The sequence below is a fragment of the Silurus aristotelis genome, assembly GCF_946808225.1.
Source record: "Silurus aristotelis genome assembly, chromosome: 4".
NCBI lineage: Eukaryota > Metazoa > Chordata > Actinopteri > Siluriformes > Siluridae > Silurus > Silurus aristotelis.
The window spans coordinates 14,524,126-14,538,702 of record NC_139577.1 but is presented as its reverse complement, the minus strand read 5'-3'; the positions used below and the strand labels follow the sequence as shown (position 1 = coordinate 14,538,702).

General features: G+C 37.7%; 1 protein-coding gene across 1 annotated transcript in view; it reads right to left on the bottom strand.

Annotated features, from left to right (window-relative positions):
* Nucleotides 1-14,577, bottom strand: part of atrn (attractin) — a 60,641-nt gene that overhangs the window by 3,975 nt on the left and 42,089 nt on the right. Inside the window, exons 26-28 of the mRNA XM_083540208.1 lie at nt 11,770-11,831; nt 9,271-9,349; nt 2,604-2,711 (exon numbers count right to left, since the gene is read on the bottom strand). Of these exons, the coding sequence (XP_083396334.1) occupies nt 2,604-2,711; nt 9,271-9,349; nt 11,770-11,831 (249 nt within the window). The remainder of the gene's footprint in view (nt 1-2,603; nt 2,712-9,270; nt 9,350-11,769; nt 11,832-14,577) is intronic.

Below are 14,577 nucleotides of genomic sequence, written 5' to 3'. Positions count from 1 at the left end.
CTACTGCCATCTAGTGATTAATTACTCAAAGAATAACAGATTACATTAAATTCCAGTCTCTTATGTTTCTCCTTCTATTTGAACATTTCTTGGCAAGTTTACTCCAAAGCTTTTTGACAATCACTTGGAAAAGCCAACTAGTCTCCCCTGTGTGTTTCTGGCAGTGAATCTCTCTTGGTGCTGAGGCAGCTGCCACAGAGCTACATCACTCAGATTTCTGCAGCACAAGCACATACATTCACTGATCAATGCCAGCATGGCTAATGGTCCTTGGTTTTAAGGCCATATATGTAAAAAACCTACCATTTTGAAGCTTTAATACTGGTAATACTGTTTCTGTAGCAACACATGCAAGGCGTAGCATGGGGAAGAAAATGTTCTGTATCCTATGTGAACAGCACATATGACTGGAAACATCAAAGCTGTAATTTGCTTCCTTTCCATGTAGTATTTGTTTCATTTCATGGAGTTTTTCCCAAAACATCTTAAAAGCAAAAGACACTTAGATGGTTATGTGTGTGACAGAGAGGGAGGAAAAGAAAGAAAGGACGTAGAGAAGAGGCAAATCTAAATTGAATCTATGCTTCAGGGCTGTCCCTCTACCCAGGGAAAGAAATTGGAGAGTTCCAGTGAAACCGTAGCCAAGATGAAGAGCATCAAATATATATAACTATGTTTGTTATGAATACCAACACGCACACACTCACACATTAGTATCGCTCTAATGCTATAATTTTCATCAGTGACTGACTACATATTTATGTAAAAATGAAAGTACTTTGAATTCTATTGTTTAATGTATCAGGACATAAAAAATGGCACGGTGTAGTGTCGTGTGTTGTTCAGACCCGATAAGGACCAGATCATTTTTTATTATCTTTACGAAAATGAAGCCAAAATGGAGAAACCATGTATGGAAATGTAAGTACACCATATGATTTATTTGCATTTGCATTTACAGTATCTGGCAGACATCCTTATCCAGTGACTTACAATTACATTATTTACACAACTAAGCATTTGAGGGTTAAGGGCATTGCTCAAGAGCCCAGCAGTACAGTTTACTAGAGCTGGGATTAAACTCATGACCTTGTGCAGTCTAATGTTTTAACCACTGAGCGACTACTTCCCACTTTGACTCAGGAACCACCTTCAGCAGCAATAATGTCAAAGACTTTATCAGTCTTTCACATCATCGTGGAGGAACTTTGGCTCACACTTCTTTTTTTTTTTTTTTTTTTGCCTTTTCTTTATCCACAGCTCTCTTAAGGTTCACAGCATTTCAGTCAGGTTGAGGTCTGGACTTTGACTGGGCCATTGCATAATGGGCAAACATCCCCATGTTGGTCTAGTCTGTCTAAAGGACATTTACCCGTTTGGATGCAAAGACGCTTTCTATTGCCAACTCTTCCATACAAATCATACTTGTTCAGTCTTATTTTAAATATACTGTTATTAATTATTATCATAACTTAGTCATAACAAAGTCTTTGATGTAACTCTTGGGCATTTCTCTGAGGATTGCAAAGGTCAACCTTGGGGTGAATTTGCTGAGATGTCCACTCGGGGGAAGAATTACAACTATCTTGGATGTTTGTTTTCACTTGTGAATAAATGTTCCTTACTGTAGAGTGAGGATCTTTAAATTGTTTGTAAATAGCCTTATAACTCTTGCTAGATTGATGAGCAGTAACAATTGCTTCTCTAATATTATTGCAGTTGTCTTTTTCTCTTTGGCATTGTGTTAACACACACCTGAATGCTCCTGTCAATCATATAATATATATTTAAAATGAAATATTAACTTTTATTATAGTAAGAGATGCACGAAATGAATACTGCGCATCAACCCTGGTGTTAAAATGAGCTTTTTTAAACTGTATTTGTATGAACTGAACACACCCTAGTAAAGACCCTAAACTGGGCCCTCTGTTATTTCAACGTCTTACACACCCACTTCAACTCAGCAAAGAAAGTTAATTTGGCTGATTAATTGGATCAAGTGTGCTGAGAGAAGGGAAATCTAATATGTATAGGATTGGGGATACAGAAATCTGGAAACCTGTGACTTGCAGGATGTTAGTAATAAACATCATTCAGTACACAGAGCTCTAAATAGTGTGTAGGTATAAAAAGTGACATGAGAACATCCAAATCTTCAAGACATTTCTATGTCATAATGCAAAAAAAAAATAAAAAATTAAAAAAACCCTTTAGAATGTATACAAACATTCATAAAAGTAAACATTTTTAAAGGGTTAATGTGCCTGCTACTTATCAGATTATTAAATGCATTATTCATTTTTCTTCAGAAATTTAATTCACTTTGCCCTAATCGCTTTACTCCGTTCCAATTAAGCTGTCAAGATGAAGGGTGTTGTTTTAACCGAGCTATCAATTATTAGGCTGGAGGCAAACAGAACAAGTGAGACCTGTGGGAAACAGATGAGTAGCTTTGAGAGAGTGCAAAATGGTCACAGCGACCGGCTGACTCAGCTGGTTAATAAAGATGTGTGACGAGGGCTAGCCTCATGAAAAATATAATTATGAACACGTTTCTCAAGCCTAGCCATTGATGTCATAATCTAGAAGGTCATACTAACCTTCACGTTTCCACCAATCAGGTCAGGCGGCTCCTCGTCCGTCTCCAAGGCAACATTGATGGTGGCGAACGGCCGACTGGCCATCTGCTGCATCTCTCGAAGAAGTTGCTGAGAAAGTAGAGAAAGAACAAGATAATGCAGCGCACTTACAAATGCGCGCAACCATCCGCATGCACACTCGACTTTGTATGCAGATAAAGGCAAAAACAAAAAAAACAATCATGAACTGACAGAGAAACCAGTCGCTTGAGAGGTGTAAATACGCACAGAACTGGACCGTTTGAGAATTAAATGGAACATAAAAATCTTGTGTTTCAGTGATAACAACAAAAAAAATAGTCCAAGAGGAAAAACACACAAAGACACAAAAAAGAGAATTACATTTCAGTATCGTAAAGCATTCTGTATTCAGAGCTTATTACTGATTCTTCATGGACACAACACACATAGTAGGATTTTAAAGCACAAAATAATGTGACTTTTTGATGTACCTTTGAGCAGCAAAGATGTGATGAAGTATTGATCTCCACAACAGGAAGCACAGTTTCGTATGTGCAATGTTTAAATATGAGAGAGAAACTTGCACCAACTCGGGCAATAATACATTTGAACTTCAATTGAACTACGCACAGATCCGATTTCCCTACCTTTCTTTCTCCTTTCAACCGTAAGCCCTTTCTTACAGTTTAAAGGAAAAAAAAAAAATCCAACTGAGGTCACTAATGTCAGAAGTTAAACCTCATGGACCACAGTGCAGGATTACATCAGCACTGAAACTGTTTGGTATGGGTCATGAATTTCAACCGGATATTGTAGATGTGCGTTTTTTTTTCCCTACGCTACACATTTTTTGCGACTACATCGCAATTTCACTTCCAAGAATTATAACTGTTTAGCAATTATTACATCTTGGCCCTGGACTCAAGTGAGTCATGTGGCAGTTTGCATATTTCCGTGCCAAAGGAACATTTCAGTAGAAATGCTAAGGCAATTAACAAAGAACGAAAGCAAGTGAAAGCGACCAATGGCCAGTTCCATCTGGTGTGTTTGACCAAATTTTTTACAGCTTTTAAATGTAGCCTATGATGGCCCTAAATAACAATCTCAGCTAATGAGGATGTAAAAACATGAAGCTCTACAAAAGTCATGAAAGCTTGCTTCTTTTAGCTATAGTCCGATTCAAAACAGAGATGCTTAGAAGCAACTTTGATTCTGATATTTTTATTCTAATTTGTATTCATAATGCTGAAGAGATTTCTTGCTTTACATAAGTATATAAATATGTACACACCCCCATCAGCCATTAGATTAAAACCACCTGATCAGTATTGCACAGGCCTCCCTTTGACATCAAAACAGCTTAACTCGAGGCTTAGACTTCTGAAGGTGTGCTGTGGTATCTAGCATCAAGATATCTTCTTCATCTACTTTAAGTCCTGGAAGCTGCAAGCTGAATCAGACTTGGATACATGCAGCACACTCGTTTTTCAAGCGCATTCCCCAGATGCTCAACATGATTGAGATCTAGGGAATTTGGAAGCTAACACCTTGAGCTCCTTCATCCATTTCTTTGGCATTCCTTTCAAGCTACTGAACCTTTCTTGGAGCACTGCATATCAAGAGCACACTACATGACATACGTAAAGTTTACACAAAAAGGGAGGTCGCTTCCATTTCCAATTCTAAGCCCTTTCTACACTTTTTTTTTTTTTTTTTTTACACGCACATAATTCATGAGCTCCGCCATGTGACCTCTAATATGACTCTCAAGACTAAAAGATAACCAGACGCTGGTAGAGATTAGCCTAGGAAAGTGAAAATATATTCCTCTAATGATGCTTAATTTAGATCTCTAATTAATCCTACTCTGCCCCAAAGACTACTGATTAAAGGATTTAATATTATTGCCTTACAGCAGAGACGGAGTGAGCAAGTGAGAGAAAGTGCCTTACATTAGGATGACAGGAAAACTGTTAATATCCACAGCAAAGCTTTCTGAAAACTTGAATAGCCCAAAGCAAATTCATGCTTCTGAATGTGTGCATGTATCTGTGAAAAAGGGGAAACAGGAGGGAAAAAAAGCTGACCTTGACTAGAGAAGTATCAGGAGAAAAGCTGCATATGTTCAAGAGTGTTATATGCATCATTTCATCACATGCTCACACTCTTAATAATACCCACAGGTGAAAAAGAGTTGCTAGCTGCAGTGTTAGTAAGCTGATCCGGTAATAAAATAGTGAAGTCACCTTGAGTCTCACATTTTTCACACGTCGAGATGCACACGTCGGGATAATTTTATGATTCTAGTGAAGAATCAGGATTTTGCTCTTACAATGAGGAATGTCTCATTAAAGCATTCCAAAAGGCTATGGGCAACCTTTTACGTTAGTTCACTGAACTAAACCCATTCATTTTTCAGAGGTAAAGTGAACAGCTGGAAGGAAAGCGGGTACAAGAAAGCAATGCGCACACATTAAATAAAGGATATTCCCAGTGGGGTTTATATACAAAGCCTTGTCATTTAAATAAAGGTGTATAAATGGATGTAGGATTAAAAATCCAATAATAATTCACAAGAAAATATAGATAGAAAACTAATTAATGTCCGGAAAGAGAGAAAAGGTCTCATAGAACAATCATTTACCAAAACAGCTTTCCTGGAATTGATTCTACAAGTGTTGACTGGAAGAATAAACCACCATTCCTCTTTAAAGACCTTGCACTAACTGCTGGGGTTTCAGACAGGGGGCGCACTGTGACTGTGAAACCAAATGAACGCTTTATTTCAATTTTATTTACATAGAGAGAGTTAGACAGGATTATGTCTTGAATTACGTGTCCCATCAGTCACTGCACATCGCAGGATCACGTCACACGTCTGTCTGCGCACCTGTTTCATGTTCACGCTAATTAGCACTTGTGCATATGACCAAACCACTCTCTAAACTCTTAGCGAAAACCAGGATGAGACAATATTCGACAAAGTGTATATTGGGTTTTGTATATGTATGTGCACTTTAAATTAAACCTTATTGCACTTGCATATGCTCCCACCTCATTACTTGATATACATATAAATAAATAAAAAATAAGGTCCAATCAGTAGTTAATGCATGATGGTTCTCACCAATTACTTATTGCCACCAGTCTACTGTCTACTTATTTACATCTCTTTATGCATTCAGTGTCTCCCCTAACCAGCAAAAAAAAGGGTTTGTGTGTATGAGAGAAAGAGATGCGCGCGCGCGCGCACACACACACACACACACACACACACACACACACGCACACGCACACACGCTGAAAAGCGTGAACCTGAACTTTGATGAAGCGAAATGTCGCAATTCTGTTCTGTCGAGTTGTTCTGTTTTGTTAAGTTTGGAAAAAGAAAAAGATAAAAAATTCACTGAAAGTGGAGAGTGAATAGACACGAGCTTGTAGCTCGGCCAAAATTTCACCTACTTCCCGAATCTTCTTCGTCTCCCTCACAGAGCGGCTTCTACAATAGTTCTTTCAACAATGGATACCGTCACAATGCAGTTTTACAGAAATTCTGATATTAAATTCAAATTTTTCCCGAATGTGCAAGAAGCAACGACAGCAAGGAAAAACTCCATGCGGCAGTTGGGGGGTGTGTGGGGGGGAATCAAAAGGGAATCTATCCTCTTCTGGGTCACCAGATTAATCTTTTTTCTATGCCTGTATCCCATAGTCATGTAGTGCTAAGAATGCGGATCAAGCTTGCATGAACGTCGTTTGAATTTTAATTTCAGGTCTCTCGTATTAAACTGGCCATAGATCAATGAATGAGACTTGAGAGTGCAAACTGTTCAAAATTACAGTCAAAATATCAAAGGAAGAACATCGACAGAGACATCAACATCCAGTAAGGCTACAAAGCCTGTGGATAGAGGCACCGTTATCCACTCTGATTCTTTGATTAACAGTTGAAAACATCAAGCTATTCTTCCCTGTTTTAAATCCTGTTTCTCACACACATACAGCACGTCATGCTGAGGTATGTCGGGTTGTGTATCTCGTTATGTAACATTATTTTCTAATGGTGTATACGGGCAGAGTTTGATATTTACCACTGTTGTAAACTATAAAGTTTAACAGGCAGGACTTTTTTTAAATACCGAGATGAATTGATCATGAAGTTAATGTCGTCAAAAACATTACTGCAAGTTGTATGACTGCAATGTTCATAAAGAAAAGCAACGACCTCTAACTGTATTTCAACAATTGAACACATTATTGAAGCTATTTCAAAAGCTATAATAATAAAACCAGTATTCTGTTACGTAAAAGCAAAAGAAACTCTCTGGTAACAGCTTTTGTTTATATCTCCACATGGCAGCAGAAACAGTGATATAATGTTTACAGTAGTAGCAAATTTACACAGCCAAAATGTTTTCAGTGCAGCCCACATCCCCCTGACAGGGAAAAGAGAGATTGCTGCAGATTGATTTAGTGAAAGTCTAGAAGGAGGGGGTGAAAATCGCAACCTACAGAATTGGGGAAGAAGACAAAGGGGATGGGAACCACAGGAGTAAGGAACTTGATATTAAAAAATTTTTTCAGAAGGAATAATCAACTGGCTGAAACGAGACTAGAGAAGATTTTATTTTTATGTTTAGTGCTAAGATGTTTGATGAATTTAATAGATCAATTTGAAAGGCCATCAACAAGTCAGGCCAGCATTCATCATGCTCCAAGTGTCCTTGTGGCCAGCAGGGTTTGAAATTCATAGAGCACTGTGTAGGAGGAAGGAGGTGCACAAAGACAGCATTGGGATCTGTGATGCACTTTAGTGAAGACCAGTGAAGCTCTCTACTGACTTGTACCACATTTGGAGGTTAAAGAAAGTACCCACACTTATGATGAAAAGGACAAACTCGAAAGCAGAGGTGGAAAGAGTAATGAAATATTAGTAAAATTACAAGCGCTGTCACTTTAATCAAATTGCACTTAAATACAAGTAAAGTTATCGGCCTAAAAACCTACTCAAGTCAAAGTTAAACGGAGCTCATTTAAAATGTACTCAGAGGGTGGGGCATTCTAGTGTAATTCAAAAAGAACAGGGGTATATAAAATGAAATAAAAATAAATAAATAAATAAATAAATAAATAAAATGAAATAATAAAAAACCCACTGCAGTCCATGACTGAGTCCATGAGTGTAATGTGAGTTAAGTATAATTTTATTTTAGTTTTGTTTTAGATCTACTCTAAAATATGACACTTTCCATTCATTTCATATGACACTTAAATCGTGACCCTGGTAATAAAGCGAGCTTAATTGTGCATTGTAGGAGTGACCCCGAATAGTTGGAAGAGTCGATGCTTCAATAGGAGGAGCCTGATTCGACTTCTGATCTTACAGTCGAACCTTCGCAGTGGTGGTATGAAAACGAGGATCGTGCCATTTTATTTATAAGGGGGGGGCTCAATGTATGATTTCGCATAAAACTACTGGTTTTCTACAAATAAGTTAATATACCACCAATTATGATAATGCTGTAAATTAAAATGTGAAAAAAGAAAGCTTTTAATAAATAATTTTAATGTGTAAAAAAATCTAAATACGCTTTTCTGCAGTATTTCCTTCTTTTTTAGGTTTATTGATCCAAAATGTACGTTTACACGTTTTCTTCTACATCGTCGTGTGATGTTCTGTACATTGTACATCAGAAATGTTATGAGGAATCCTTATACGAATGTTTGTTCACATTGCCTTTCATTTCCACTTTTAAAAAAATAAAAAGGCTTTGTCAGTTTCGTTTATCACTTGTCAGGCAGTTTTGGTCGCTTTATTAGGAAGTTGTTTCCGTGTGTTGTGAGCAAAAGGAAAAAACAAAGTTGTCTTACCCGACTTGTCGTCATCGACACGGCTTACACTGTATGTTAAAGCTGTTGCCTTTCTTGCATTTGAAGTCAAAGTGGTCGCGTAAATATGATCAGTGCTTTGTTTCATACCAATTCAACTGCATTTCTCTTTCAGCTGGTTCAGCATCACCGTTGTCTGTCCTGTCCATCTCCATCGCACTTTTTTGTTAGTTTAGCATGTTTGTTCTCCGCCCGTCAATCAATCAGTGCTGTAGTGTTCAGCGGCACGATTCTTTTCAACTTGCATTATTTTTACTTATTTTATTTTTACTTGGTCAGTGATATGATTTAAATTGTTGTACAAATAAAATTTGGTATAAAAGTACAATTCTTGTAACAAAAACATACTTAAATAGTAAAAATACATATACAGTAAAACTTAAAAAAAAGTAGAAGTACACAAAAAAAAACCAATCAATTACAGTAAAGCGAATAAATGTGATTCATTACTTTCCACCTCTGCTCAACAACATTACATGAGGACATGGATTGCCATGCTGACGATACACTGGGTTGAAATAGAAGCCATACTGCAGCAGAAATATAGCATTTTGTTTCCTGAATTCTAAGCCAGTTGGAATTTCTTACTGAGAGTTTTTAACAGATCGGCACTGTTTAGGGAATGCATCCATATTATGGTTCTCTACTATTGGGTCATACTATGGATAAGTAATAACTTTACACTCACAGTTAGAAAATGGAAAAGTTAACTTGGAACGAGGTTATCAGCAGTCGGAACACAAATATAGTTTGGTACAGCACTTCCTAAGGCACTGACCTCTCGTCGTCGTGATGCCCAGCAGCTCTGCTTGATCTTCCATACTACTGCTGCTACCAGTAGAAGAGACAGGAAACAGCTGCGCAAAAAAAAAAAAAAAAAAAAAAAAAAAAGGGGGGGGGGGGGGGGGAATAAAAATTGTGAAAAAAAATTCTGTAGACGGAATCCTGATTAATAATTCTAGAACCCAATGCAAATATTAATGAAGACAGTAATAAACTATTTTGATATTAACTAGAAAAAATAAACACAGTACTCTGGGGTTCCCTGGATCCAAAATCCGCAAATCTTTGGAACTCGCGTGGGGTCTAATACAATACCAAAAATTTGCGGATTTTGGATGCAGCCCCTATGGTACCTTAGTGAATTAATCTAAACATTGTTCTTCTACTTCTACTTTAATACAAAAAGGTATTTTAAAAATAAATGTATGAAATTTGTTAGTGAAAACATTAAAAGTTTAAAATGTTATTCCTAACATTCCTGAACATTCGGAATTTTAAGATATCCGCAACTTTCTGTCAATTTAGGTTTTTAATGAGAACCCGTGAGTTTTCTGAGAAGCTGCGAGTTCCGAACCGCATATTTTCGGGAGTTGACAGTATATGCATAACAAAAACCTATAGATAGACAGACAAACAGACAGTCATATACTACTCCTCTAAGACAAGGAGAAAAATACTGTTAGGAGCATGTGACTGCCTTCTTGGAGAGGACAGGGTCCATCAGAAGTTATTGCAAGATAAAAATCTGGTAGTCATGACCTGTTTGGTCCAACCCAGGGGAGATCAGCCACAGTTGGAATTCATGTGGAAGCAACTGAACTGGACTGCAGCCACAGCCTTGTCACACATTTATCAGACAACACAATGTGCTTGTGAGACTTAAGGGTTGCTCTGAGGCAATATCCACTTAAACAAGTTCTCTTTCTTTTCACAGGGCAGTGCAAAGCAGGTTTAAGGCACTGAAACTAGCTCAGGAATAGCGTTTTAAGGATAAAATTGCAGTAGTGTCTGACCAGACTGGCAGCTTACTTCAATCTGCAATACATTGTTGTTTTTTTTCCCATCTCATTTTAATAGGGTGGGAACATATGCAGATTCTTCTAGGCCAGGGTAAAGGGGACCCTTCTGTGCAGCCACTGGTTAAGCCCTGGTTAAGTCTAGCAAAAGGCGGTGATGTGATGTACACTATATGCCAAATAAGTATATGAACAACCGAGTGTTGAAAATCCCATTTCAAAACACATGGACATTGTAAGTTCCCCCTTTTAGTAGCACAGCAGACAGAAAAGTGGCTGAGGAAAACAGATAGTTGTTATGGTTGACAGACTTCCAAATCTTTTTGACACCACTTAAGCTTTGCATAAAATGCCATAAGAGGTCAACAACAAAAATAGTAAAATGGTACCAAAAATTTTAAAACAGTAAATTTATTTTATTATTTTTAAAACCGTTAAATATTTTAAAAATGTCCACCAAGCCGCTTTCCTTTAAAATGGGAACTGATGGTACATGCACTGGGTTAGGGGATTGGCCAGGTTTTCTGCTGACATATTTGCACACATCCTGCAGGTTCCTGCTTAAAGAAAGGGTCATACCAGTATCGTGGGCATCAGTCCCTGAAGCATTCAATGGGATTGCCTGGGGCTGAAGGAATGAAATCAAGCGAAATACTGCAATGAATAGTTAAATGAGAACGGCCCATCCTGACACTAAAAACTAAGATCTGGATCAAAATAAAGTTTGGGAATATCACTTAACTACAGTCAGAAAACAGATGCCCACAAAGGAACCTAATTTCATGGCGCAATTTTAACAATATAACTGCACTAAATCTGTTACACAGCAACACTAGCAGGAATCAAATGATACTCGAGCACCCGGCGCAAGCATTTAATTCTGGTGTTTTAGACATCTATTTTATTTCATTCACTGAAAAATATTTAACCGCCAAATTCATGCTGGTATAAGCAATTACCACTACATGAACTGTATGGGGGGGGAAAAGGAATGGCCAATGCAGATAAGGATTTAACATTACAAAATGTTAAATGGTGCTTAGACAACAAACAAAAAGAGTTTTCACATTTATTTTACAAGCCACATACATTTAAACTGAATACAAATCCACACACACACACACACACACACACACACACACACACACACACACACACACACGGCTAAAAGAGTGCAGAGTCAGTGTAATTTATCATAGGGCCAAGACTGACAGAACCAATGATGGAGAACCATGGTTGACCACAGTGTGTGTGTGTGTGTGTGTGTGTGTGTATATATGTTGCATAATATTCTTCCAAATCTAGTACTGTTGTTATTGCTGATCAGTGACTATGTGACAAACATCTGTGAGTCTTTTACACATGTTAAACAGAGTTCTCAACCCTAAATAAGTAACATACTACTAAGGTGTCAAAACTTTTACCTTAGTATTAGTCATTAAAACATTCTAAAGCATACATACAACAGAGTTTCCTACCTGAAAAATGTGACAAAGAACTGTACCAGATCCATGAAGTTACTGTGTTGGGAAAATGCAATCTGAAAGGAAAGGGGGGAAAAAAAATCTCCATGTTAAAAACCATAAGGCATTATGCTGCATACCCGTGCTCAACGTGCGACCGTTAACACTGGGCCAACATTGCCATCTGCTGACAATATTCGCCACCTTCCTGTTCTCTGAACAGTTACTCCTATAATCCGTTTAGAGCCGTTATCATTTACTAATCACATTTCCCCCCCAAAGTGAATTCTCTATTCTAAGCAGCATGGGGGTGGGGTGCCTTGAGAAATGCTTATTAATTTCTCAAAATAATAATTTCTCCTCAGATGAAAGCATGTGCAATTGCAGTATTTGGTTCACACGAGTCATAAAAAAACAGGGAAAAAAGATCACTATACACACATAAATATATGTATATATGAATGAATTCCTTACAAAACAATAAATTAGACAATATCTAAATCTTTACCAATCACAGAATCACATTAACATTATTCTGAAGCACAGTGTCTTTCATCATTCATCTTTATTGTCAATCATGTTTCCATCCATGTTGTTTTTTTATACTCTGAACGAATTCAATCAAAACACGAACTCAAAAAATAATCAAGGCTCCATTTGCCTACACTTCTTAAATCAAGATGCCCTGGATTTATTGGCATGCACAAGTCTGCAGTGTTCAGGTGAAAAGACAAAGAACTCATTAGATCAGTAAACTCTTGACAAACACCAACTTTCCCCTCTTCTACCCAAGTGCCCGTGCAAAGAACTCACACTTTATAGCCAGTACTGGGATACCAAAAGATGCAATGCATTATGGTCTGAGACTGGTCAGTAATTTCTTTTTTAGAAAACAAACCCATAGAACTACATTTATGGCTTTTACATTTATGCCCTCATCCAGAGCGACTTGCAAAGTGCTTTGAAGTCTTAATCAATAAATACATTCTAATACTGGTTCATTAGGACAAAGACTGTTGAAAGGGTGAATAGTTAGAAAGCAAGTTTTTATTATCATATTGTAATTATAATGAATATCATATTGTACATATTGACACATTCATTCTATTCTTCTCTATAGAGTCGTTTTTTACAGCCAAACTTGCTTCCAATATAAAGTAAAAGTAACCGTGCGGGTCAAAGCATCTTGTTTTCCTTTCATTTTTTTAAGAATTCGGCTTATGCAACACGCATACGGAATGATTTTTACTGCAATGCATGGTATTAAATGTATTAAAAGCCAGACAACTAATCTGACTGGGAAAGCTGCCAGTCAGAACAAGATTACACACTGATGATTGCTTTCACAACTCCAACAATCCAAAAATCCAAGTAAATATATTTGAAAGTTACAAAAAAGAGGGTAACAATACAAAGAGTTGCCTATAAGTAATCCAAACTAAAATAATTATTATTATTATATACTGCCAAATCAGTATGTTAATAACCTGCGTTCAAATAATGCTACAATAACTCCATCTCAAAGTCTACTACTATCAACTCTCTCTCTTCCCGTATTCGGCTTCCTCTAAAATCAAGAAAAGCCTCCGGATGACTCAGCTTCGACTGCAGTCATGGAACATACGCAAAAAAAAAAGTTTTCATACGCGCAGACACAAAGCTGCTAGCCAAAAACTCCAGACGGCACAGAGCCATTGACCACATGCAAAGAAAAGCACGGAAGGAAACAGAAGGCTGAAATTGTCCGGCTGCAGACTGAGATGAAAACATACTTTAACATACGATCCCCTTTTGTGCCAATCTCCTTCATCTGTCTCACTCATTTTTCTTTCTCTCACTATTTCGAACCCTCACTCACCAATTTTCTTTCTCTCAAAAACAAACACCGCAAAAAAAAAAACACGTGTTTCAACTTAACGTTCCATTTGACGCCAGCTCTCTCTCTCTCTCTCTTTCTCTGTTTACTGATGACCTTTTCAACTTTAGTTTTCTGAGGCCTCATTCAGAGGAACACATTCTCCTCTTTCTTTCAGTAAGCTCCCACTCTCTCACAAAAGCTTCTCTGTCTGGCACCGAGCTCACCTCCTGACTGACCTCCTCTTCAGCTTCTCATGAGCTCGCTTATCCGCATGCACTCCCTTCCAGAGATTAAAAGTAAGATCCAGTATTCAGACAGTCAGGTAAAATGAGAAACATCACTGTTCTGATCTCTAGTAGCCGTCAATTAGCTGAACAGATAATACGCTCTTTTGTTGTGGGGGAGCATAAGCAAATGAAATACAGAAGATGCAAAAGGGGAGAAAAACAAGGAGAATGAGTACACAATTTGATCGGGGGCGGGGGGTCAAGAAGGTGATTGGAGGACACCCTTAAAATGTGATGGGTCTCACCACATCCACGTACCGCTGTCAATAAATGGCTTGAGGAAATACTTATTAAAAACCTGTGGTTTCATTTATTAAATTGTGCAGAAAATTATCACAAAGCCTGTTTGTAACAGCCACTACTATAAGAGAATTGGTATAAGCACAGCCGTACTCCTCAATCTCGGCTTAGTCTCCAGTGGTGTTAAAAACATCCCTCACTTTTTAAAGCTGCATGAAGCAAATCTTCAAACAAGGTATAAGGCCAATCAATCTTTAAATGCTCCTTTTATTCGATTTTACTCTACGCTCCACCTGTGTCATCTCTCTGTGTCTTGTGAGTACTGAAATCTGTAATTACTCTCTCAGCAATGCTGATATGACAAAGTTTTTCACCACTAGGTTCTTGCATATGCACGGTCAGCATCTTCACGCTCAAACGGATGTTTGTGAACAAACT